The sequence below is a fragment of the Papilio machaon genome, chromosome 1 (genome assembly GCF_912999745.1).
Source record: "Papilio machaon chromosome 1, ilPapMach1.1, whole genome shotgun sequence".
NCBI classification, from domain to species: Eukaryota; Metazoa; Arthropoda; class Insecta; order Lepidoptera; family Papilionidae; genus Papilio; species Papilio machaon.
The window spans coordinates 10,081,333-10,107,282 of NC_059986.1; the positions used below are offsets into that span (position 1 = coordinate 10,081,333).

The following is a 25,950-nucleotide window of genomic DNA, read 5'->3' on the forward strand; positions in this document are numbered from 1 at the left end:
GAGATAATTGTTACTTATAAACCTGATTTAACGATATGGGTTTTAAAAGATAATTGCTATTGTAAACAGATGAAGCATGCGTTGTTTAACCTTCAACAAATCTGGACATGATTTTAAACGGACGATAACAAACAAAAAATAGCAATTACACACACGTACAAACTTTGATTGAATATAATTAGACCTGCAGGTGATCCGATACGTACGGTTTATATCCATGTACATTTTTTTTTACAAATACCCGCGTTTAAAACGACCTCAAAATCTTGACTCGGACTGTTATTAACTATTTTATTACGAACATGTAATTGGTTATGACCTTTGGGAGTAACATGGCGAAGCGCAAAAAGTCAGCTCTAGTTTGTTGAACATGACGTGTTGAGAGCTCCTAATGCTCGAGTGCGACCATGACTCTTCCTTGAATATGTCCGGACGATCTGTTGCCGAAACAATTGATATGTATGTTTGTTTCAAGGTATCTCCGGAACTGATCAACGGGTCTTGATGAAATTTAGCATAGATGTAGGACATAGTTGTTACTTTGCTTTTTTAGTCCCGCGAAGACACAGTCGCGGGTAACAGCTAGTTTATAATAACTTGTTGAACGTAGTTTTTCATTTTGGTATGAAATAGTAATTTATGTTAAAATTTTGTTTGTGTGCCTAAAAAAATAATAAACATTTAACTATCACGTTATAATGTAACGCTAGACGTGTTTATCTCAAATCTAGGTTTCTCTTTCTGTATGTTAGGCTTCTATTTTGATACAAATGATTTAGTGTTCACAGAGCAGGTGCAAGCATTAGGTATGCTAATGCAAGCTCGCCCTCCGTTACTTCTAACTCGACGTCTCGGGAACAGATGTTCAATCGATTTTTATCAGATCGCGTATCGAGTTTTGTAGCTAAAATGTTAACGTAATATACAAGAAGAACAACATAGAAATTTCGAATCCTATGCTTTTGCAGTGACGTAATTACTGCGATTGCAGTTGTGATTGACTCTAATCCTCTTAAGTAATTTAACAGTTAGGAATACATTCGTATTTATATACTCGTACGATACCAACGGCTAGCCGAATGAAAAGCAAATCTTTACATATGGAAAACTGTGAATTTACCTTCCATATCTGTACCATTCATAATTGTCACTTAACTATCCACGACCGCGTCGTTTTTACGTAACAAAAACAAATAGAGGCGCAGAGAAAAGGCAATAGAAACGCAAAGACGGCGAAACAAAAAGTGTTTTTTCCGCTCGGCGGGCGCACTTTTCATCGCTGATTGAAAGGCGACGCCGGAAGCGAGCCTACGACTTAACTGGGTCACCGCCTCGCGCTTCCGCCCGCCCCCTACACCTCCCAGGAGCCCCCCACTCGCCCTCCACAGCCACTTCCATTACCATCGCCACTTCAGCCGCTGCACTTATTTTTAAGTTCCGCTCACCGTCGATATCGCCTTGACCGCCTTTTCTCAACCCTTTCTCAGATAAGCCGACACGAAACTTAAAGAATGCTTAATGAATATTTTTATTTCCGATCTGTTTCTCTCATTTTTCTTAACTTTTCCACCTGTATTTTCCAAAAATAAGAGAGTTGAATAATTGCACGTTTTTCCACTTAGATTTTGAATCTTTATAGTTGTTGAAATAGTCATTTTTAAAACTATCAGTTATATGTAAAACTGTTTCATAATTCAATTTACTTCGTCTTAATTTTGAGGTTATGGAATGTCCAAAAGATAATTTTATAATATTTTTAAGTAGGTAAATGATTCAACGACGTGAAACTTTATTCTGAACAAATTTTAATTAAATAAATCTAAATATTTTCCTCTAGTTTAACAAATAAATAGTTTCTATTTGTACAATTATTCGAAATATATACTTCTTTTTTAATTTTATATAACGGTATCGAATAGTGAAGATTATAAAAATATCGATAATTGTGCAATAAAACGATGACTCATCAACGTACAAAACTTGTATTTACATAACGATTACTCATATCCATACAGTCATTATTGTTTCAAAAGAGATCAGTACACGATACTTGGGTTTTTTCTTGATGCTAATTCTGTGTGAGCGAGTGAGGCCCTCACCTGTCCCTGCGAGCTATACCTCACGGCTCACGGTCTTTTGCTTTAAGTCATTGTTTATACCAGTATCGATTATTATTCGCCTTTCAATTTTTGTATTATAAACGGAAATATAACTATTTTAAAAAATTTCTTTAAAAATGTGAATCAATGTCTTTTTAAATACAGTGTAAGCCACCATAATAAGGTTAGTCTGAAGTTTATTCCATGTCAAATCTTAATACCAGGAATATTACCGTACAATATTTATTATATTAAAAAAATGCCTGCACAATATTTATTATGTTTACTTCTTACTTATACTGTCTATGGTTTACAATGTTATCGATAATGGTAATCACTTCCCTATGCTCCGTCGTAAACCGTTCCAGCAATGGCGTGTCAGGCAGAGTATGCGAATGCAACATAACTTAGGCCCTCGGGTCGAAAGGGGATCGGGTAGATGCGGGGAAGGGGAGAGGGCTAGGGTGTGCAAGGGCAGCCTCGTGCCCTTCACCGTAGGGTCACCTTGCGCAGGTACATGCGCGTGCGCCTATTGTCCGCGGAACCTGACACTAAATATATCCCTGTGACTGACTTTTGCGGAATTAAACTACTACATTGTATGCATTGTAAGGGTGATATTCGCTTGAGGCGTGGCCGGCGAGGAGACCGAGGTGAGGGGCGCGGGGTCGATACGTTAATCTAACGAGTTCCAATTTCGTGTTTGAATTTTTTCAAAAACCAATTGCATTTTATAGTTGAGCGTGACAGGATAATTTAGGGAAGGAAGACTTTTCGGTTTGAACTTTTTTTGTCTCGGACTTTGATGTTTCGCGCGTGCTTTTCGAGCGTCGATTTTTTTATCGATATTTTTTTTATGTCGAGACGCTTTGTTTTTGTAATTACGTTACGTTTAATAGTGCAATAAACACAATTGTTTTTAATGCTAAATACAAGTTCTTGTTCGGTATAATTGCGATCGTGGCGATGGTTTTTTCAACAGATTCGTAATGGATATTTTTGTTGGTTTTTAAATGCGCCATTTGCTGTAGGGTAGGGCGGGGCAAAAAGGTCCAATTTCACTTCTACCAATTATATTATGAAAACCAAACCTACTACATCAAAATAAACAACACATATGAAACAAACAATTATCGAACTATGTTTGGCTCAATTCTTGGTTGATTCATCATTATAGAAATATATCTTTTTACTGTTTTTCTAGACATTGTCATCTGTCTCTTTTTGCCCCATAGTAGGGGTAAAAAGGGACAGCGAGGAGGCAAAAAGGTCCAGTATTTCATTCTTAATTTTAAAGGGTTTCATGAAATTATAACTCCAAATGATTTCATGGAAATCAAAAGTATATTTGGTTTTCAAAAAACAAATACGGTTATCATTATTATAGAAGAAAAAAATATAGAAATCTCAACCTCTTCGTTGAAGTATAACTAAATTTAATTCAGTCTTAATCAAATAACAATATGGTGTTTGGAAAAATATAGTTTTATAACCAATTTCTAACTACCTTAACACTTTAATTAATAATCAGTCTCAGTTGAGGAACAAAATTAAACAGATCAGCACTTAAAATTTTAGAATATTAAGCATAAATGTCTCTTGTAAAACAAAAACAATTGAAATAAACATTAAATAAAAAAAAAATCTTCTAACTAAAGAAATATTTCTGTTTTATCCTAATCAGTATCACCATTTTCTGAATCACAATTATTACATACAAAGTAAACACAACCTCTGTTTGCAATACATTTTTCATGGGCCCAGTTTTTGCAAAGATTGCATTGTATCCAACCTTCGCCTGGAACCACTGTAGTTTTCGCAGCCAATCAAGCAAAAGTATTCGTCATCAGAGCTGGATTGACTATTATACTCTAGTAGTTACATTAATTCTATAGAGTTAGTGCCACGATCTGTTTTTCTTTTATAGTTCCGCATACTAAAACAAAAAAGAAAGATTTTATAACCGATATGTAAATGATGTGGGGTAAAAAGGACCAACTGGACCTTTTTACCCCAATCACGTGTGAGTATTTATAGAAGTTATACAAAAAAAACCACTCAGTCTAACGTAAAAATGACAATACAATTTAAAAAACAATTAAATAACGTATACTTAAAAACTATATTCGGGGATCGTAGCCTTAAAAACAGTCCTTGAAACCAAAAATATTAACAACGAAAAAAATTACTTACGTTAAATTTTGAACACACCACCTTGTATCTCCCACAAGCAACGTCGCACGATTGTAGGCGATTGTGCTTTACTCCCCCCGCGCCCGCTTCTTTACACTCGTATCATTCGCAACAACGAGTCGTCACTTGTTTTTGAGATATTTGTGGTGGACCTTTTTACCCGCGGACCTTTAAGCCCCGCCCTACCCTACGTTATAACAATTTACAATTTCATTTAGTTTCTACGGTCAATTGACGTCATTAGGTAAACGAGTTTTTTTTTTTTACTTTAATTACGATGTATAATTCCTTATTAACAAATATTATGATAAGAATCTTTTGTAGAACTCATTATAGAGGTCGTTGATCTTTAATTTGTGATAACCAAATATTTTGTCTTGTACAAGATAAAGGAAAAAAAGTGAAACAAAAGAATTTTGACAATTGAAGTCGAAGTGTTATTCACGGAGACAAGCGAACAAACATTCCTTAGACAAAGCTTAGCCGGAAGTTTGTATTGACTTTAATAAGTTTATTAAATGTATTATTAAACTACATATTAATTAGTAATCGTATATTAACATACGACAAAAATATAAAAAGCAACATTTCATATTATAGACTACACGGTCACTATAACATGAGAGTTGCGGTAATGTTATTTATATTATATCAGCATTCGTGTATACGCATTTAATTTGGTTGTATATTGTGTTGACAATTGTTCAAAATTTCCCAAATTTTTTTAAATCTTTATTTTGAAATATTAGATTTATCTTGCGCTTGATACCTGAATGCATTTAAGCGTTACATTACGATTAGTTAATTTCCACAAGATTTATAAGCATATTAGTTAACTTTATAAGGAAATTTACGAATTATATAGCTACGAACACAATTTCAAATTAAAAAAAATATTTTATATAAGAGCTCCAGTAAATATTTTCAAGTATCTTTAAAAGAAAATTTATAACAAGTTCTAAAACCTTCGGATGTTGTAATTGCTAACTTTAAAATCTCTGATAAATATAAATAACTTAGAATAATTTAGATGTTTTTATTTGGATTGCTTATCCATTAGTTTGTGCGACCAAAATATCTGTGAAAAATGTATCGTCATCCCTGTCATTATCTTTGACATAACAGAGATAATCTATATATATAAAAGAAAGTCGTGTTAGTTACACTATTTATAACTCAAGAACGGCTGAATCGATTTGACTGAAAATTGATGGGGAGGTAGCTTAGAACCAGGAAACGGACATAGGATAATTTTTACCCCGTTATCTATTTTTTATTCCGCGCGGACGGAGTTGCGGGTAAAAGCTAGTCTATATATATAAAAGAAAGTTGTGTTAGTTACACTATTTATAACTCAAGAACGGCTGAATCGATTTGACTGAAAATTGGTGGGCAGGTAGCTTAGAACCAGGAAACGGACATAGGATAATTTTTACCCCGTTTTCTATTTTCTATTCCGCGCGGACGGAGTCGCGGGTAAAAGCTAGTATGTTATAAACAAGGATTTTGGTCTCAGAAACTAACAGCATGTCGAGTACTTAGTATATTTGATAGGTTACAAATTACAATTTTTTTTTTGTAATATCTTTTATTTAATTTCAGCTTTTACTTGATTATCTTTCAACAACAGCTTTCATTATAAAGGTTTTTCTACCCTCTATATTTTGTTTTGTATAAATTATTTTTGGATAAAGACAATTAAAGCAGGATACTTGTCTTTTGTTTCACAGGAATCCTCGCCCACATTGACGCTTATTTCGTCAAAGGTAAGTCCGAAAAGATCATTCGCGGACTGACCCATAACCATTGCGTATTACGTGACGTCACACGATGCTACGTCACGACTGCATCGAATGACGTCATAGTAGCGCTTGCATTTTGTTAAAACAAGAGAAAATCATCCTTACTGTGAAATCTTAAAGTTGGTAATTGAATGAAATGCAATCGTTACGTTTGAACTCATTTTCATCGCTTAGTCCTGTGAAAGAGATATGTATCCTGCTAATATATATAAATACATAATGCCTGTTTGTAAAGTATTTTATTTTCCGTTTCAATTTCCAATTCATTTTGAATTTAACTTTATATGTTGCTGTAAATTTATAATTATTGCTTTTATTTGCAAGAAATATGTAAGAAATAACTATTGAAGTAATTTTAAATTAGTTAATTGTTTATACGACGCTTTGACTGTTTCATAATGTTATTAATCCATTGTTTAAGATGTTCTAAAATATTTATTGTTTTTAAAAATGAATTTAAGTAGGTACAGAAATGGCCTCAAGTTTAATGACCAACGCTTTTTGTGAATATTCTATATATTCACTGCTTTCATATTCCATGATGTGATATTTTCCTTGCAAAGCCGGAATTTGTACAAGCAATGAAAAATATTTAATTGAATTCTTGTTCTACGACTACTGGCGCCATCTAGTATAAAATTTCAAAACTATTTGCTACAACGCGGCTAAGTTTTGTCACGATAATTAAAATTTAAAAAATCGCGGAGATCTATTAGAGATTAGATAAAAAGTTATTTATTAGGTAGTGAAGTAGCAACTAAATGGTGCGGTACTGTTAGGCGGTATACCGGTTGTGACAGCCGCGTTGATTGCTTTCATTTATTTTAATTAAGACTGGTTGGACAGTAGGCCTCGCAGCCTCCGTGGCTAGGACAGGGTAGCCATGATAGAGGATAGATGTAGCTTCAGAATTATTCTGTCCCTAAATATCCACTAAGTTATTGCATACTTATTAACCGACTTATAAAGAAGGAGGTTAATAATTCGTATGTATGTTTTTTACATAAATTACTTTGATCAGTTTCTATATTTTTCAAGTTTTTTATAGCCACAAACGTCTTAGCTAATAACAGAACTTAAGCTACTATTATTTAAGCTTATAAGTTATAGCAAATATGCTTAATATGGAAAGTAGCTGGCTTATATCGTACGAGAGACTGAACCAAAAGAAAATCTATATCCACTGCAAGGACAATAGCGCAAATAGATTTTTTTGCTCCATACCTGGCACTAATATAAAATAATAAATAAGTTTTTCTTCTAAATAAATTCTACATATTATAATAATTAATTTATGTTTAGAAAATAAAAAACATATTATATATCCGGGGTAACAAAACATCCTTGGTCACTGCGTGGGCGGTGGCTTATGACTTTCGCCGTAAACATATCGACCTGCTTAATTAGACGTGAAATAATTAAAGAAATTATTTAATGGCCGATACCAGCACAAACCTGATTCAGTTTAGACGACGCGGGACTGTAGATTGAGCGAACAGCGCCCTCTAGCTACTGCCCAATTAGACATTTAAATTTTATTTGATAACTGTTTCTGTTTTAAATGTATTATAGCATTCATTTACATTGATTATTAACGCAAATTATATGTGAAATTCCTATCCAATATTGTCTATTATAAGTTACGATGAATGGATGGATAGATGGATATTTGTTTGAAGGTATCTCCGGAACGGTTCAACGGATCTTGATGAAATTTAACACAGATGTAGAACATAGTTTGGAAGAACACATAGGTTAATTATTAAGTTTTTTTTAATTCCGTGCGGATGGAGTTGCGGGTAACAGCTAGTATTTTTATATATTCGAAACTAACGCAAATTATGAGTCAAATCACGAAAGTATAATTTTTCAATTACAATTAAAAATGTAATGTTGGCAACTTAAAGATATTTCTTCATAGAAAAAAAAATATAAACAACAAATTGAAACGTGTGAGATTTAGGAAACAATTATGGGTAATGTGTGACGAACCGATTCATTCAATATTTTTATAAATAAAAATAAACATTTCGTCATAAAAGAATTTCATCCGATTACCAAGACAAAAGTGACTAACCGGAGTACTCGGTGTCCGAAAAAAAACGACATTAAACATTGCTTTAATGGTCAATTGTATCCGGATGCCTTACTCATCGGGCGAGTTTAAATAATGAGTAAGATAAGTTACGCGCTGCGGACACATTAGCGGGCGGAAGCGTTTTTGATACAAATAAAAAAATTGTTATTTGCAAGTAGAAAAAGTTAGGAAATAATTTCGAACGATCATAGCTTATAATAATAAAATGATTCGGTACTAAAATATTATTATAATGCGAGATTTTGCTGAAAATAATACTTTCTTAGTGTAAGAAAAGAAATATTAAAAGTTTGTCTTCCTAAAAAAATATAACGATGTTTGTGCGATCTTATTTATTTTGCTATGTGACGACAAATTGTATGAATTTTTAATTTGGATCTGCTTCATGTGATATTATTCAAAAATAGTGGTTTCTATTATGGACTTATATCCTTAGTTAGTTCAATAGATAAGCGTTTTTAAATCGCTTCACTTATTACAATGCGCATACCTTTCTTTAGGTGTAAATTACGGTATCCAACTATCATGTGATCATTTGACCTTTTTCTATAAATCCGTAGTTTCTCTGGCGTATGTTTCTTAATATACGAATATATTCGTGCGTCGTCGCACGTACAGTGTGGAGGGGAGCGGAGGTAGTATGATAGGTCGCTACATCGTGGATGTCACGAAAACCCCGCTATATAATGGTGTAAATTATTTCAATATTAAGTTGACGTCATTCGTTAACAAAGATAAATTTACATTTGTGAAAAAGTATTTAAATTTTATTCTCGTATACATTATTAATTTACCTACTGTTTATATACATACTAGCTGTCGCTGTGTAGCTGTGTGTGTGTGTGTTGCGGGAACACCGTTTGCGCGGAATTAAAAAATAACTTAACAAGTAGCCTATGTGTTCTTCCAGACTATGTGCCAAATTTCATCAAGACCCGTTGAGACGTTCCGGAGATACCTTCAAACATTCACCCAACTATCCATCCATCCATCTAAACATTCCCATTTATAATATTAGTAAGATTCATTTATTAACTTATTATCTATTTATATTATTATATTTGATTTAAAAAATTAACAAAATATATAATAAAAAAAATAGTATAGCACCGGCTGCGGAATTCCATGACTCAAGCAACCAGTGGTGAAGCTGCAAAGACAGGAACCTCCTCACTATGCGCGCGGTTTCTAAAATAACTGCCTTTTGTATCGGCCCTTTATCCAACTGTTATCATGAGCTTCTTAAGATATTATATATATCATTAAATTGCATATTCTGTCTTTCATAGAGTGCGAACTATACCATAAAGGATCGTTGTGAACGTCATTTTATATACACAATAATAACTGCCACAATAGTCTTCTAAAAAAAGTAACTCTACATATAAGCACCTCCTAAGTGACTAAACAACTAATTATTGAAGGCAGAAGTATAAGATCTCAGTAATGGCATTGTGAATCAGCGCGAAAGTGTAATGTGGGGCGGGACGCGGAGACGCGGCGGCGGCACGTCCGGCCGAGCGGCGCGGCGCTGCGCTGCGCGTGCGACGCGCGCACCACGTTTAACCACAGAGTTACAATGCGGAAGAGGTGTCAATTATTATTAACAACATTTTATATTACTTTAATTTCAAGCTTAGACGTCTTAGTAAATTTTTACGATCCAAAAACTACAACTCAGATTTAGGTTCTTAAACCACGCTAGAAAAATTTAATAATTTACAACTTGGATATTTGTCATTATTATATACTTTACTGTTTCTTTAGGAACAACAACATTTATCAAAATTTAAAAAAAAAACTCAAGTAGTTTTTATATGATGGCAATCTTCAATTGAAGAACATGTTACTCGATTACTTGTTACTCCAGATTAACATTTGGGTTATATAAGGAAAACATTTTCTAGATTAACTATAATGCTTTTGTTCAGCTGTTGACATTTGAACATATCACTTAACAAGTTGCAAATGCACCAGTGACCTAATTTCAATACAATCGATTTCAGATTTATTTATGTCAGCGGGTCACTTGAACAGTTTTAGTTCGACATCAATACGTAAATTGCAGCTATGATAAAAATTATATAGTTTATCTATCAGGCTATTTTAATTAGGACTACATTAAAATCTATTAGAGATATTGAACAAAATTCAATTGGTACCAAAAACAGATTTTAGTACAGTTTAATAATAAATATTTAAAATATTCTCATGAAAATTTAGTCAACCTAATAACTAAAGACTGTTTATATGTTAACGAAAAATACGATTGCAACCAACGCCTAAAAAATTCAGCATTATTTAAACAAGCCAGGTGTAAAACTTTCATACATCTATGAGATGAAGATTCATATAAGAACATTGAAGTGCAAACGAAGTGTCTCCGCCACTAGAAATAGCTTCACTAAGTTGGTGATGCTCCGAGTGCGGGAGGGGGGGGGGGGCGGACATTATGCGCTTCCGTCGCAAGGCACGTGACACTAGCGTTTTTTTTTGTGTTACACATGTAGAATGTAGAGTCTGAGTAAAGATATAATATTTCACTAAACGAAGACTTTAATACAGATTTCTTTATACAGAAAACAGATGTTTAAATTCCTTCCTTCTCTTTTCCTTCCTTCGTCTCCGTTGAGTTTGTGGTTAGGCATAAATAGGCACGGTTAATTTTCAAACGGTATTGATAGAGTTATACATACTGACTGAGTTAAATGTTTCATATCTATATAGATAAAGTCTAGCAAATATCAATAACTTAAAATGAACTAACATCAGTAATGAGTGTGACAAATAAAAGAAAATTATAGTACCATATACTCGAGAGTGAAATGAAATTTCTCTTCATCTCAATGTAAAAAACCTTCGATAGCATTAAGATTATGCAATTAAGAATGTAATTAAGATTATCACATTGTAAGTAAAGCCATTACCAACATCCAGTAAACTTAGACAGCGAAGTAGCGAGGCGACGACGTCGGAATGTTGAGCAACTCTTAGTGCCGTGCCGGTGTTGTCCATAATCTTTATAAATTGTAGAAACAGGCCGGTAAGTAGACGGCGCGTATATTTCACCGCGATGTGGCAATGCGACGTCTCCAACCAAAATAATACTAAATGAGTGTGGGTGGGATGCACTCGCGGACAAGGATGTACTAAGAATTCTCTGTTCAGAAACATAAAGCAAGTTGATACAAAACAAACGACGGAACTGAAAACGCTTTGCAATGTAACATGCATGCTATCTTGATCTGCAATTGAACTCACCTATTTTCAAGAAGTTTTTAAATGGATAATTATAAAAATAAAAATTTCATACTTGCACTAAAGTACAATCAGGAAACAAACGAAATTTTCTCAGTGACCCATTTGAAGGGTGTCAAACGAGCAAGCTACCATCAGAGTGTGTCGATATAGCAAAGCTACCGCTGTACATTTACAGCCGCAACTGCTGATGTGTTTGTCTACCTTTCAAGAACTGAGGAGGGGTAGCATAGAAAGAGGATATTTCTCCTTCAAATGCGTCCTCTACTCTGGAAATTCCTCTTCCCCTTCCCATCATTTCCTACAATTTCCCATTTACCATTTATTTTTAAAAATCAGCCTGGACAGAATTATTAGATTTTTATTTCTTCACCAGTGGTAAATACCTCCTCTAAAATGTATTCGTCGCCCTTTATCTTCGTACGTCGTTGTATCTCCATGTCCCCGTAGAACTTTATCCGTGCTCTGAGATTATTCACGAGTTTGTTGAACGATATATTTATACTTTTTACTTTTACTATTCCTCTTTTCCGAGGTGAAACGTTCCTCTTAGGTTCCTTAAGATTTTACATATTTTTAGAATAGCCGTTGTTTTTTTTTTGCCGCGAATTGGAAATATTCTTTAACTACAATGTTGAAAAACAAAATACGTTTATGGTTTTCAATTTTTTTCTTATTTTTTTTTAATCTATAAGGTTCTAAAATTTAAAAATGACCAGCATTAAACAATATACGATAATATACTACTACATTTTGGGTACTTACGTTAAGACATTTTAGGCAAGTACATATAGATCAGTTTTGTTATCATTTTCATAATTTTTTGTAAATTAATAATCATTAATTGAATTGCAAAATTTCATATACAGAATTACTGAAAAGAATTTAACAAAAAAAATATGTACGCAAATGTCTACAATCGTCATAGACATAGCATTGAGATCTATATTGATCGTAAAAGTCCGCTCACGCGCAAATCTTTACGCGGCAGTTGTAGGTAATGATAAAATTCGTAGCCCACGTTAATCCCGAATCTAATCGTTATATATTACATTGTTTAGATTACTCTTGTTTACTGTCGACGAGTGGTCGCGGCGGCGGACGGCGTCTCAAATTTATTTTTACAATTACACTTATGTACACGTTGACATCAACTTGCGTTTTATTTCTGTGAGGGCGGTAATCTGCGTCTGCGACTCTGAATCACGTAGTACTGCGCCGTTCACACTATTTATAGTCTTCTGAAAACATGGCCGCTCTTAACCAATGATAGAAACTATAAAGAAATTAAATTATACAAGGTGGTCTATTAAAGGTGCGATACCAAATATTTCGTCCAATACTTTTTTTATTATTAACTAGCTTTTACCCGCGATTCCGTCCGCGCGGAATAAAAAAAAATAGAAAACGGGGTAAAAATTATCCTATGTCCGTTTCCTGGTTCTAAGCTACCTGCCCACCAATTTTCAGTCAAATCGATTCAGCCGTTCTTGAGTTATAAATAGTGTAACTAACACGACTTTCTTTTATATATATAGATTTATGATCCACGAGAAAACTTTATAAGGAGACTTCGATGTTAATTTGAAGAACCTTTTTAAGTTTAATCAAAGTAATCAAGTAACTATTGATAGTTACAGCAAGTAATTCTTACGTTGACAATTGTTTCTTTGTAAGGTTTAACACTCTAGCCAACAAGTGCCAATATACCCGTAGCACGTCACAAATAAACTCATACTAAAATGAACTAAATAGTTGGAGAAAATGTTTGCATTTTGGCAATACATTTGCAATCAAATCCTATAAGAATACAAGACATAAAAATCAAAGAACTGTATCAGGCAGCTGTAGGAGTGTTATAAAAATGTTACAATCATATCATGAGTACATCACTCTATTAATAAGTAGTTGGCACACAATTCGCCCCACCGGCGCAGTGGCGCCAACGTGGCGGGAAATTAAATTAGGAACACAGATTCATATACTTGTATCAAGTAACTTGAAACGTTCCATGAATTCATATTCAATTCCCGCAATGACATTTAATAGTCTTATTTGAACGAAGTTCAGTTTTCTACTATGAAATTGAATCATACCACCATCTAGGAAAATCTCTAAAACATATAAAAAAAACTTGAGGTGTCAAGGATCTCCCGGATGGAACGAAGTTCCTTTCAATTAATTAGTGAAGGAACCAATGTTTATTCTATGCATAAAAAACTTAAGTCTTCACAAGAAGTACATTTTATTTCTATGAATTTTCGTTATATATTGTCACGTCGTTGCCATGGTGATATAGCAAAAAGTGTCGTGACAACTTTTCGTAAGAATTTTTTCCGTCTAGCCCCCTTTCACAACGCGCGATAAGGAACTTCGTTCCAATTATAAGATTTCAATACAAATTGTGAGCTAGTATTTTATTTTAAAACAAAAGATAGAAAATTGACTTACCAACACGTCATTGAGTGAAGCAGTACCTACTGTATCAAGAAGAGTAGTTTTATAAAACGAAAGTCAACAAGATGACACATTACAATTAAAATTTATATAAACCACTAGCTGTCGCCCGCGACTCTGTCCGCGCGGAATTTAAAATAAACTTAATGAGTAGCCTATGTATTCTTCCAGACTATGTTCTACGACTATGCCAAAATTAAGATCCATTCGGCCGTTCCGGAGATACCTTCAAACAAACATCCATCCATCCATCTAAACATTCACATTTGTAATATTAATAAGATTGCATTCGTTAACAATATAGCTTTAACACTTGGCATAGCGCGCTAGGGCGGGAGTGTACAGGGCAGGTGGGGGGCGGGCGGCGATGTCGGCGCCTCGCGTGTTCCGTTAATTGCACAACTTGCCACCGGCGCGCTGTACGCACCCTGCTCTCTCCGCACCTGTTTACTTACTTGCGTATCCAATCAATGTTCCCACAAGACATCCAAAATTTATTTACGCTACAAAAAGTGTTAGTAATTAGAAACTCTTACTTACTATGTTTATTATGGCTGAAAAAATGGAATACGGCTTTCCATAAATAATACTAAACCACATAAAATGTAATTCATATAAAAAAAAATCTACGGCATTTTTTTAAAACATTAAACTAGATTCCTTTACTAATTTTCTTATTTTTAATAATGACACAGATGGTGTACTTGCTAGTCGAAAGGCAAGTAGCCGCTCGCACTAAACGCTCCACGGCAAAGTGCGTGTCGCACTAACTCCCGCGGTTTTTACGAGCACGTGGCACCGCGCGATATTACTCTCACCTTTTATAGCATATCAAATGTTGTTTTGATTAATTCTATCACTGTATTTGAACACCTTCTCTGCGATTAAAGGTCAACTAGGTTGGAAACAATCTAATGGCAGCACACGCAGTAACTTCGTAACTATCTAAACTTTTGAATTTTATACAACAATGGTAGATCCCACAACAAAAATATTTGCTGGGTGCACGAATGGGCCGAATCGACCGGTGAAATACCATAACCACACAGAAGACAGGCGTGAAGTGGAAACAATTCCGCGTTTCGTGTGATGAGTATGGTGCCGGAGTCCTAATTTTAGTCCACTTTCCCTTCCCACCCTTTTCTTATTAGGAAAGATAGGGAAGAGGAAGTAGATTTGGCGGAAGATGGGAAGCAGAGGAAGGGCAAATATCCTCTTTCTGTGCGTCCCCTTCTCCGTCGATTAAAGGTAGGCAACGCATCTGCATTTGCGGAAGTCTATGGGCAACATGGGCCAATGGGCGAATTCAGGTGGCCGTTTGCTCGTTTACTACCTTTTGAAATAATAAAATAAAATAATAATAATAATATTTCTCTTTACTCATGAACTCATGATGATATAATCGTTGTAAGTTTGTAATAGTTTTCGTTTACGTTAAGCTCCCATTACTTTTTCAAGGAACTCTTGATTGTGTAACCTAACCTTAATCATTGGATTAAAAAGTTTTTAAACGAAATTTCTTAATTATTACAACTTAAGTTTTTCTTTCTTAAGTTACTTTAGGATTAATGAAACATAACAAAACAGTAAATGGCAAATAAGTAATATCTATAATATTATGACAAATATAATAGAAATTTATTTTGGTACTAGTGGATAAGTGATCCAACATGACAATCTCGTCCGCGACACTTAGACGTCGTAGAATTAACGTTTATGTTCGCAATAATGTGCGGGGCTTCGGCTTTATTTAGATAACATCGCACCGCACGCGACTCTGCCCGCGCACATAAATTTCACACCTGTCTCTCAAAACTTAACCACCGAACTTCGCCTGCTACGTACCGCGTCACGCGATACATTCTACCCTTGATTCACAAACGTTTATAAACCGCCGATGACACCCAGTAATGGTGAAGGAGCACTACTTTTAGTTTCGACTTTCGTGAACCGCCTGGGACACGCAATGTGTGGTGAGGCGTAACTTAGTAGTCATTTCCCCGATATAATTACAAGTTATTGATCGAGATTACATTATAGGAGATATATGGTTAACTACTCATATTTATAATAGTCTCAGAACATAAAAAACTGTCTCGTCTAACCAATTGAATTACTAATATTTTTGGTATTCAATAAAAGCACGACACATATAATATTAATAGCTAAGCGCTCTTAATAAAAAAGGTTGTTGATCTCTGTTGATTACATTTAAGTATTGGCAAAAGCTACACAACATCCTTACGAAGTATGGAGAGCCAATAATAGATCACCAAATCTCCGCCCACACTTAGACAAGTGAATCATGTTACTTCTTCCACTTGAAAGCGACGCGAGTCGTCTAATGAACACGGAAACGAGTGCCGCGACATCTATTCCCGAAACGCAGTACGTTTTCAACTCAAAGGTGAACGCACTCTCATTAAAGCCGAGATTCACTCGATAGTCTAATACATTGAGCCTTTACCAGCCAAGTCGCATCTTTCGCTCCTTACTGATCCCTCAATGTAGTGGCGCTTGTTTATCTTTATTTTAGGGTTTTAAAGGGAAAGTGATGTGTTTTAAGTATTTTGTCGATACTCGATTATTGTACTCCGATCACTGAAATACCATGGAAAAGCCTATTTTAATTACATTTTCATTTATAGAATAGAAAGGAAACATTCTCCAAAAAATAGAAAGGAAATTCTTATTCTGGGTCTGCGAAGTTTCCAACTACATTATTATTTGAATTTCTTACATCGATAATTTTTCTTGTCGGTGACAGCACATCCCTACCGCAGTGTCATATTACGTCCGTCGCGCGGCCCTTCTTATTTTTATTTTGTCAAATTGTAACTGAAATAAAACGGAGGCGCGCAATAAAAATACCATCGGTACTGTTATTGCAGCGGCGGACGGAAATAGAGAGAGGGCCCCCGTGTCCCGTGTCGCGCCGCCCTCACCATAGAGCAGTGGACCGCGCAGATAGTTGCTAATAGGTATTAAACGTTGAATACAATGATAAATTGCATAATTTCTCTAGAACAACTTTTTAGGAGTTATGGTATTAGGTTATGCCCACTTTTCATTATGAAATACACTTTAACAATATAAATAATCAACAGCGGGGGCAATTTGTAATCTATTCACATTTTAAAAGAAACTATAGATTTCTATGCGATTACATCAAAAAGAAAAGAGTGTCGAGAACTAAAGTGAATATTAAAATAATTTATTTTCAGTGGTTTACTTATAAGAGGCAGCACAATAATTTACAACATTGTACCTATTTGCACGTCTCTGTTTCCACTAATCATTGTGCATGCACTCCGGTAAGCGTGAGTTTTCACTTATTTGCCCAGAGAGCCGCCCTCACCGCTTTCTACCCCTGCCCGCCCCCGCCCGCCCCCGCCCGCCCTGACCGACCGATGCTCGCTTTTACTTTCCTCACAACACGTTCAAAATATTTCAGATAACACGCACCTGTCGCTTGTATAAGACTTGTCAAAACTGTTTATAGTATTCACAGGCTGCTGAAAGGCTTTGTAGAAGGGATTTTTGATAATTCGATATAAAGTTTCATATTTATTTCAGAATTTCTGTTTTTCGTAGTTTCGTAGACACCAGCAATTGGTGTTTCTTTATAAGGCTAAGTACAGATATGGTTATGATAATCTGTCAGGACGAACAGGTATAAGAGTAACGATATAGCACGGTGAGTGCTAGACTCATATAGAATAACTTAGCTTTGCATAATCGAATTTGTTAATACACAAACTATATTATATCTAGGAAAAATGTAAGGTTCCTTTCATCGTTTTTGGTATTCTTAAAACTCAATAACTGCGCAACATAATAAACAAAAATTTGTTTTTTTCATCAACACCGAGTAGAAAAATAAAATGCATTTGATATGTTTAGTAAATAGAAGGCGGGAATCAAAATGCAAGTGGCGCTCAGATGAAGTCTAAAGCGGGCGCAGTTAACCAAATATGTCGTCGGGTGAACGACTCCGCCCGCTCGTGTCTCGTGTCTCTATTTCAGGGCAGTAATTGCGCGGCAAAAGGAACAACTCGTCCACGTCCGCTCGCTCGTGTGGAGATGCCTTAATGTCCTATACATGTTGAATGTCTCATTATACATGTCTAATGCAAGATATACAGAAATATATTTACGACTAGAATTATTATAGTTTTAATGGGAAAGCTGGGATCAGCTCCATGTTTGTAACCGAGAGTTTTCACCGTCATAATATATGTAAAAAAACATCGTCATATTCATACGTTGATACACTCCAGTTATATGAGCTTCATGCTTGTTTCAATTATTTGATTAACTAAAATAACGTTTGCTTTATATTTTTATAAAGGTGTTGCATAGGTTGTGTTTACGAAATTAAAATATGTAACATCTCTAAATTCGGGATTATATGACATTCTATTTATATTATTCTATATAAAAGCGATATTATTTACGCGTTAAAAAAATTATTTGTTATTTTGACAGAACTCGGACCGCTTTAACTGAACCTAATAAATATAACCGAAATAGGTACCTACGATAAGAGGGTGGATTTTGATCTACTGTAGTCTTCGCTGTGCATCTATTTTAATTGTTGTGAAGAGTTCTTTCGCAAGATTTTTTTTTTTTATAAGAGAAGGGGGCAAACGAGCGGCGCGAACACCGAAGTGATCATCGACGCCCATGGACATCCGCAACACTAGGAGAATTGCAGATGCGTTGCCGGCCTTTAAAAAAAAGATTTAAGATTTACTAAAGATATTGAATAATAAACATTTTTTCTGATATAAATAAACTTTCAACTTTCAAGCGAAACAAGCGTTTTCATAGTTTCGATTAGCGCCATCTAGTAGTGGTAACCGGAACTACTACAAACTGCCACAAAACACAATTTCGAACTCGCGCTCTTGTAGCTTGCTTGTGCGGAAAGGAACGAAGGAAACAAAAATAATTTAGTTCATTTTACATTTTACAAAGATAAATATTCGAGTATACGACACAACAGGACACGACGCGACGCTATGGACACTTGCCAAGTAATTACGTGCTACAGCGACGATATCTCATTCATAATTGTTCCGCTCGAATTGGCCCTACATATCTTTGTAACTCGTTGATTTGTAAAACTACACACACTTCTAGGGTCATCACTACATAGGAAAAGACCTTTCGTTTCGGTTAGTCTGTCTGTCAATTGTAATAAGTTAAAATATAACTAAACGAATTTTAAAAGGTATTATCCATTTATCCAGTTCATATTTTAGTTTTTTATATATTATCCAGTTCATATTTTAGTTTTTTTAAGCTGAAATTAACAACGCTATAAGATTACGAATATAATAGGATTTAAGTGCTATCCCTACTAAGCCAGGACAGATCGCTAGAGAAGAAACATTGGAAGGTCAAGTGTGTAAAACCATCAGACAAAGACTATCATTAACATTGTACGCATTTTGGAATTAAAATCATTTTTCGTTGGTAAATCTCTTTTTGGATAAATTTCTTTACTTTTTCTTTTGCATATATGTGCAATACTTCATATGTTAATCTTACTATTTACCTATACGAACAATTACAAGCAGACATAACTGTTGACGGTTAATTTTAATAGCTAATAACTGAAATTTTACACCACTGTTTTGTAGTTCTAACACACACATTTGGCAATTTGCCGAATTGTAAGATGCGTTGAAACCTGTGAACACGCTAATCCGTACCACGTTAACAAATAAACAACAGAGAGAAACTGAAAGTGTAGCGAAATATCTGGAACAGTAGGTGACAAGCGGAAATATGTGACACAGTTAAACATGCTTAGAAACACTCGTATAAACAACTGCGGGGCTGAAAAAAATCGCGTCGTCGTTGACAGAACTTTCTTATGAACTTTAAAAAATAATTTCATTTCATAGCGATTAGTGAAAACATGCTTTATCATTAACAGTGTAATTAGTGGCAATAGATTATAGGTATGTATGGGCTGTATTGTTTTTGAAATAGAAAAATAAAAAAACAAACTTTTTATTATTTCAAACACAACAAAACTTTCTTTAAAAAGCAGTTAAAAAGAAAAACAACTTATTTTTTGACTGCAGCCCATTCATAATAATGCCTAAGGATTAAAAAAACAAACTTTCAATTCATTATTCCAAACACATTAAAATTTGTATTATGTCCATTGTTTATTGTGATTAAATAGTAATAGTGCCCTCTATTGGAGTGAACGAAAACTCCTTGGAAAACTTTTACACTTCGGTAGTAGTCTCCGTTCCTACTCATAGATGGCGTTAAAAGTTTAAGCTGAAAAGACTTAAAAATTGTTAATTTAAATTGACAAGTTGGATACAAACCAACGTTGCAATAATAAAATTATAGATTTATACATATAAAGAAAACAGCACGTAAGTTATTAATGAAGTCAATCACCACTGCGATCACACTTTTGTCTTATTTTTGGGAATGGAAAAAATATTCAAGGAAAACATTTTAATTATCGTGAAATTTGTTGTTAATGTCCTGTTTTCCTCTAAAAATATAATGTCAAAAAGTATAAACCTACATTCATTTTAATGGCGAGACATAATTTCTAAGTTTTCGTTAATGAAATGATTAGACAATACTTCTGCAGTTGGCAACTAATGGTGACAGATCAATGTCGGCGTCGGCCTAGCCGGAACCGCTGGCTTTGCCATCACATTTGACATACCCTCGTTTATGTAATTTGAATCTTATCTCAATCGGATAAGGATCATAATGGCTGTAAACATATTATTGGTGAACCGTACCGTGATAGCGAGAAAATTTCTTATTTAAATAGTAATATTCGAATTGTTTCTAATACATTGATTGCTTTGTTTGTTTAACATTTCATAATTAAAACTAATTTCAATTTAACGGCGTTAGTTATAATAGTGTTGTCTTAAACATGCGAACGACTTACATTTTGTAAATATTGTTGTGTTAATTTTTTCATATTTTTCGTTGTAGATGGATAATAAAAACATTCTTTATGTTCTTTGGCAGGATGAAGCACAGGTATCGATGATTATAATTTTGATTCTTTTGATATTTTCCCTTTTATGTTTATATTGTTATATTTACAATGAAATGCACCAGTGTAGGGTAATCAGCAATGTATTCCTAACAAGTGGCTGAGCGCATCTCACGCGCTGCCAAGTCGGAGTCCCACCGTATTTTTAGCGCGCAGCGAGTGCCCGCGCGCACAGTACTCGCATCGGACGTTTTATAACCAAAAAACATACAATCATGAATTGTTAGTGTCGTGGAATTGTTCTAGTAGTGGTTACCTATAGTGTGACATGCGGATATTATGACGAAGGCTCACTACCTCGCCATGGATCGCTTCAAGCGGCAGCGCTACGCCCTGGGACGGAGACGGGTGCGTGTGCTATGTTTTGCCCCCCTCCCCCGTATTCTCAGCACTTCCCGCTCCCTCGTGCCCCTCTTGTATTGAAGTTTGTGATGCTGGAACATATGTTCGTGACGTACCATAACCTTTTTCATTCATACTTATCTAGTTGACAAAAAGTGGAACTAAATAGTGCTTTATGGGTTTTTGTTTAGTGTTATGTTAAAGAATAACCAAATAATGTGGTTCCTTCATCTTCCACTTTTCTGAATTTAAGTCATCATTTATCAACTAGGTAGGTTTTTTCTTAAATAATTACTGTAACAATAGATCTAATTCAGTTAAATTGTTTAACAGATCTCAATCTGTTTTTTCTTCCATATCAAGTATTTTGAAAACAATACCCGGTACAAGTTTTCTGATACACATTACTAATTTAATTATGCTACAACGTATAACGTCTAATGTAGTCATAACTGAGGTTTTGTTTAGCTTAGATTAGCTGAAATTTTGTTTAGATAAATATATGTGGTCATTGGTAAGAGTTGACACTTCTAATTATGTTTGTGACCATAGATATATTACATAGAGATATCTAATCTGGAGCACAAAAGTGAGGCGAAATATTGCTCTGGTAAATAACCTTAGCGCTGACATTTTAAATACTAAAGACATTTAGAAAATGAATTCTCGATTAGACGTCATGCATCACATCTGTAGATTAAAATTATCTACGATTGTAATCAAATTGCTCAGTCTGATACTAAATTAGTTTAGTTAAATTATTATAAATTAAAAAAAAAATTACACAATGCCTATTGAAATTGAATTACGATCAAATAGAAAAACTTTTAACAGTTTCAAAAATAAAACAAAATTAGCACCTTTCTTATCCTAACATATTTTAACAATCATATGAACTAACACAAACACACAAACTGCATAAATAAGTACTTAAGACCTAGAATAAGAGAAGGCACTACCTCTAACACACGTCCTCACTACCTCAGGTGGCGGAGTCGCATGAATTTTTAATTTTCTTTAGGGATCAATAAAAATTTTAATTTTAAATTTCAATATTAGAATATTTCCAATTGTTTTTTCATGTTTCGACTTACTCATGAACAGCTTTCACTGAATTATTGAATCATGTTTTGACTTTGAGCATTTATCGTTTTATTCCTAAAAATATCGTTTTTCAAATAGTAAACAAAGTAAGCAATAGACCAGTGTAAATGAAGCTGTGACCCGGCGACCTCGAATTGGAACTCATCCCACGGAATGATAGGTCACAGTCCGCTGGTCTGAGTCATGCGCCAATCAGAGTCCGGAACTCATGCCGGATCTGACAGGAATAGAATCGACTCATCATAAGTACGTGTCAATTCACATACCAGAAAATTTTAAGTTCCTTAATCAAGAAATTATAATTACAATATCCAATCTATATATATAAAAGAAAGTCGTGTTAGTTACACTATTTATAACTCAAGAACGGCTGAATCGATTTGACTGAAAATTGGTGGGCAGGTAGCTTAGAACCAGGAAACGGACATAGGATAATTTTTACCCCGTTTTCTATTTTTTTTTTTCGCGCGGACGGAGTCGCGGGTAAAAGCTAGTTTTATATACATACTAGCTGTCGCCCGCGACTCCGTACGCGCAGAATTAAAATAACTTAATAAATAGCCAATGTGTTCTTCCAAACTATGTTTACATCTATACGAAATTTCTTGAAAACTAGTTGAGCCGTTTGGTAGATACCTTCCAACAAATATCCATCCATCAATCTAAATTTCGCATTTATAATATTACTAAGATAATTGGAAAGAAGTAAAATCTGACCCAATGATCTTTTATTATTGATGTAACATATAAGTAATTGTTTAGACATCGTTCATGTGTCCAAACGAACATTGTGCTCCAAGTGAAATGAAAACGAGGCAAATTTTTCTATTATAGGAACACCAACCTCAATTGGAAAATTTGTTGATTGCACGCAGGTTATGACTCACAACATGACACAGATGAGATAATGTTGAGAGTGAGACAGAGACATTACGATCTTAATTCAATGAGTAGTTGTTGATAAGTTGTTACAATTTCGTTATTGAACCTTTAGGTAAGTTATCATGTGTCTGGTAACTTAGTGTTCCCAGCCATGAATCTGTTCGGTCTAATTATTTTCTTTAATGTATACTATGGCATGTTTTAACAGCACTTACAGCCACGTATTCATTGAATGGTAACTGAATAGTATCTTGGTGACAGTTAAATGTCATTGCTGAGAAATGAAACTATTTCTTGGCCTCAAAATGAAGATTGTATCTATCTTACTAATGTTATAAATGTGAATGTTTAGATGGATGGATAGATGGATGGTAGTTTGAAGGTATCTCTAGAACGGCAAAACGGATCTTGCTGAAAGAACACATAGGCTAAGTTTTTTTTTTCAATTCCGCGCGGATGGAGTCGCGGGCGACAGCGAGTCCTTTATAATTTGCCAACGTATATGGTGGTATGGTGTATCAATGCGTTCTGCGGTTCTCCATCGCACCGCTGCCGCACCGTTGCCGCACCGTTGCCGCACCGTAGCCATACCGTCGCCGCACCGGCAAGTGGGTCAACGACGTCGCCGTCGCCGTCGCGGCGCCGACCATCGATCCATCACCCGCGCATGCGCACGATCACGTCGTAAAATTCAACCTTAAAACAATACTTATTAAGTACATTTCTCTTTACTTACATTAAATATTAGCTTACATTGCACATTCAATCGCAACATCCGAAACAACTAAACGACGCTCTTATTCCCTAAGCAATTAAGTCCTTTTTTCTACTTTTTCTAAAGTTCATTAGTCAATTTTAACCGAAACGCGAATATAAATCTTAAACAACAGCAATAAAGTCGATAATACGTTTGTCTCAATGATTTAATGGTTCGGTTGAAATAAATGATTAAGTTGGTGTGGCGTGTTGTAGGCAATTATGAACTTTTGCTATGCGAAGCGGTCATCGATTGAAGTTAACTTTGTCTTTGTTTTTACGTAACGTAACATAAATTTAACAATAACAAAACATGTTAGCAAATATGAAATTATTACAATTAATAAAATAGTAAAAATAAATAAATACAAAAAAGCAGTCATCTATATCTATATATATATAAAAGAAAGTTATGTTAGTTACACTATTTATAAATCAAGAACGGCTGAATCGATTTGACAAAAAATTGGTGGGCAGGTAGCTCAGAACCAGGAAACGGACATAGGATAATTTTTACCCCGTTTTCTATTTTTTATTCCGCGCGGACGGAGTCGCGGGTAAAAGCTAGTTTTATATATTTGGGAAGTATACATAATAAAGTGATAGTTTTAATTTTGTTTCCTTTCTTGTCTATATTGCTACGATGCTAAGATTTTTGGTAACGTTACGTTAGTTAGACATTGCTACGATTGTTTTGTCTTGATGCTACAGCGTAGCAGTTTGACAAATTTCTAGCAGAATTTAACACATGTAGTATAAAATTTTGTTTTATACAAAAGTAAATAAAGTTATTAAATGTTTTACCATTTTAAATACTCCCACCAGAAGACCAAGTAGTTTAAAAAGATTATACTTGTACCCAGCTGAGTGACATGTAAACTCATTCGTTGATTAGCTTATTATGCTGTCTTACGTCATTTATTCTGTAAAATAACAAAGCCTCAAAGATCTCAATATATTTATGACCTTCTTTGTCCTCTGTTTCTAGAAATTTATTTTGATCTGCTTAATCGAAAGGTTAAGTTAGCTTATTGGTAAACTGAGGGTCTATGGCTTCTTAGACTAGGAAAATGGACGCCATTTTACTAGCGGTCGAACGCAACTTCGTTAGTGAAGAATAAAAAAGAAAAAAGTAGTCTAAGATATGCCCGCGTGCATCTAATTTACCGTCCAAGTGCGGTCAAAATCTGTTTAGATGTTCTGGAGATTATACGGAACAAACGCTGTCTTCCGAACAGTCAGACAGACAGAAAAATATTAAAAAATTTCATAGCTGATTTTTCGTTATCAGCTACAGAATAACATCATTTGTATGAAATATATATTTTTTTCTAAATTACATACATACACTTACATTTTATGAATATGTATAGATACTAGCTGTCGCCCGCAACTCCATCCGCGCGCAGTTAAAAAAAAAATAAAAAATAGATGTTGGCCGATTCTCAGACCTACTGAATATGCTCACAAAATTTCATGAGAATCGGCCAAGCCGTTTCGGAGGAGTACGGGAACGAAAACTGTGACACGATAATTTTATATATTAGAAGATATTTTTTTAATTGCCATCTCACAAATCGTTAAAACACATAGTAAATTAATGTTAATCAAAATACATAAACATGTTTATTGCTACAATGTGTGTGTACGGATGTAGAAACATGTAGACAAACATGAAGTTGCACACAATCAATTTTGTTTATAGTAGTGCGGAGTGCGCGGTGCGGGGTTCGAGCGCGGGGTGCGTGCCGCGGGTTGTGGGATGCGGGGTGCGAGGTGCGGGGTGCGCGCGCATCTCATTCACTGCCGGGCGGTGTGCGGGCTGCGGGGCGCCAGGACTCGCGTACATAGGGCTGCCACCTCGTAAAAAATACAATTAAATCGCTAAAGAATTACCTAGTTGTT

The 25,950-nt window shown here is 34.8% G+C and overlaps 1 protein-coding gene across 3 annotated transcripts in view; it reads left to right on the top strand.

Moving 5' to 3' along the window:
- The window catches only part of LOC106719272 (voltage-dependent L-type calcium channel subunit beta-3), a 77,280-nt gene that overhangs the window by 32,861 nt on the left and 18,469 nt on the right, over positions 1–25,950 (top strand). For 2 of the 3 annotated variants that reach the window (XM_014513567.2, XM_014513569.2), the window contains exon 1: positions 21,115–21,309. In XM_014513567.2, coding sequence (XP_014369053.2) covers positions 21,241–21,309 — 69 coding nt within the window. In that variant the 5' untranslated portion in view covers positions 21,115–21,240. Of the gene's footprint in view, positions 1–6,022; positions 6,059–21,114; positions 21,310–25,950 lie in introns of those variants that run through there. The other variant, XM_045679547.1, reaches the window with a different exon arrangement.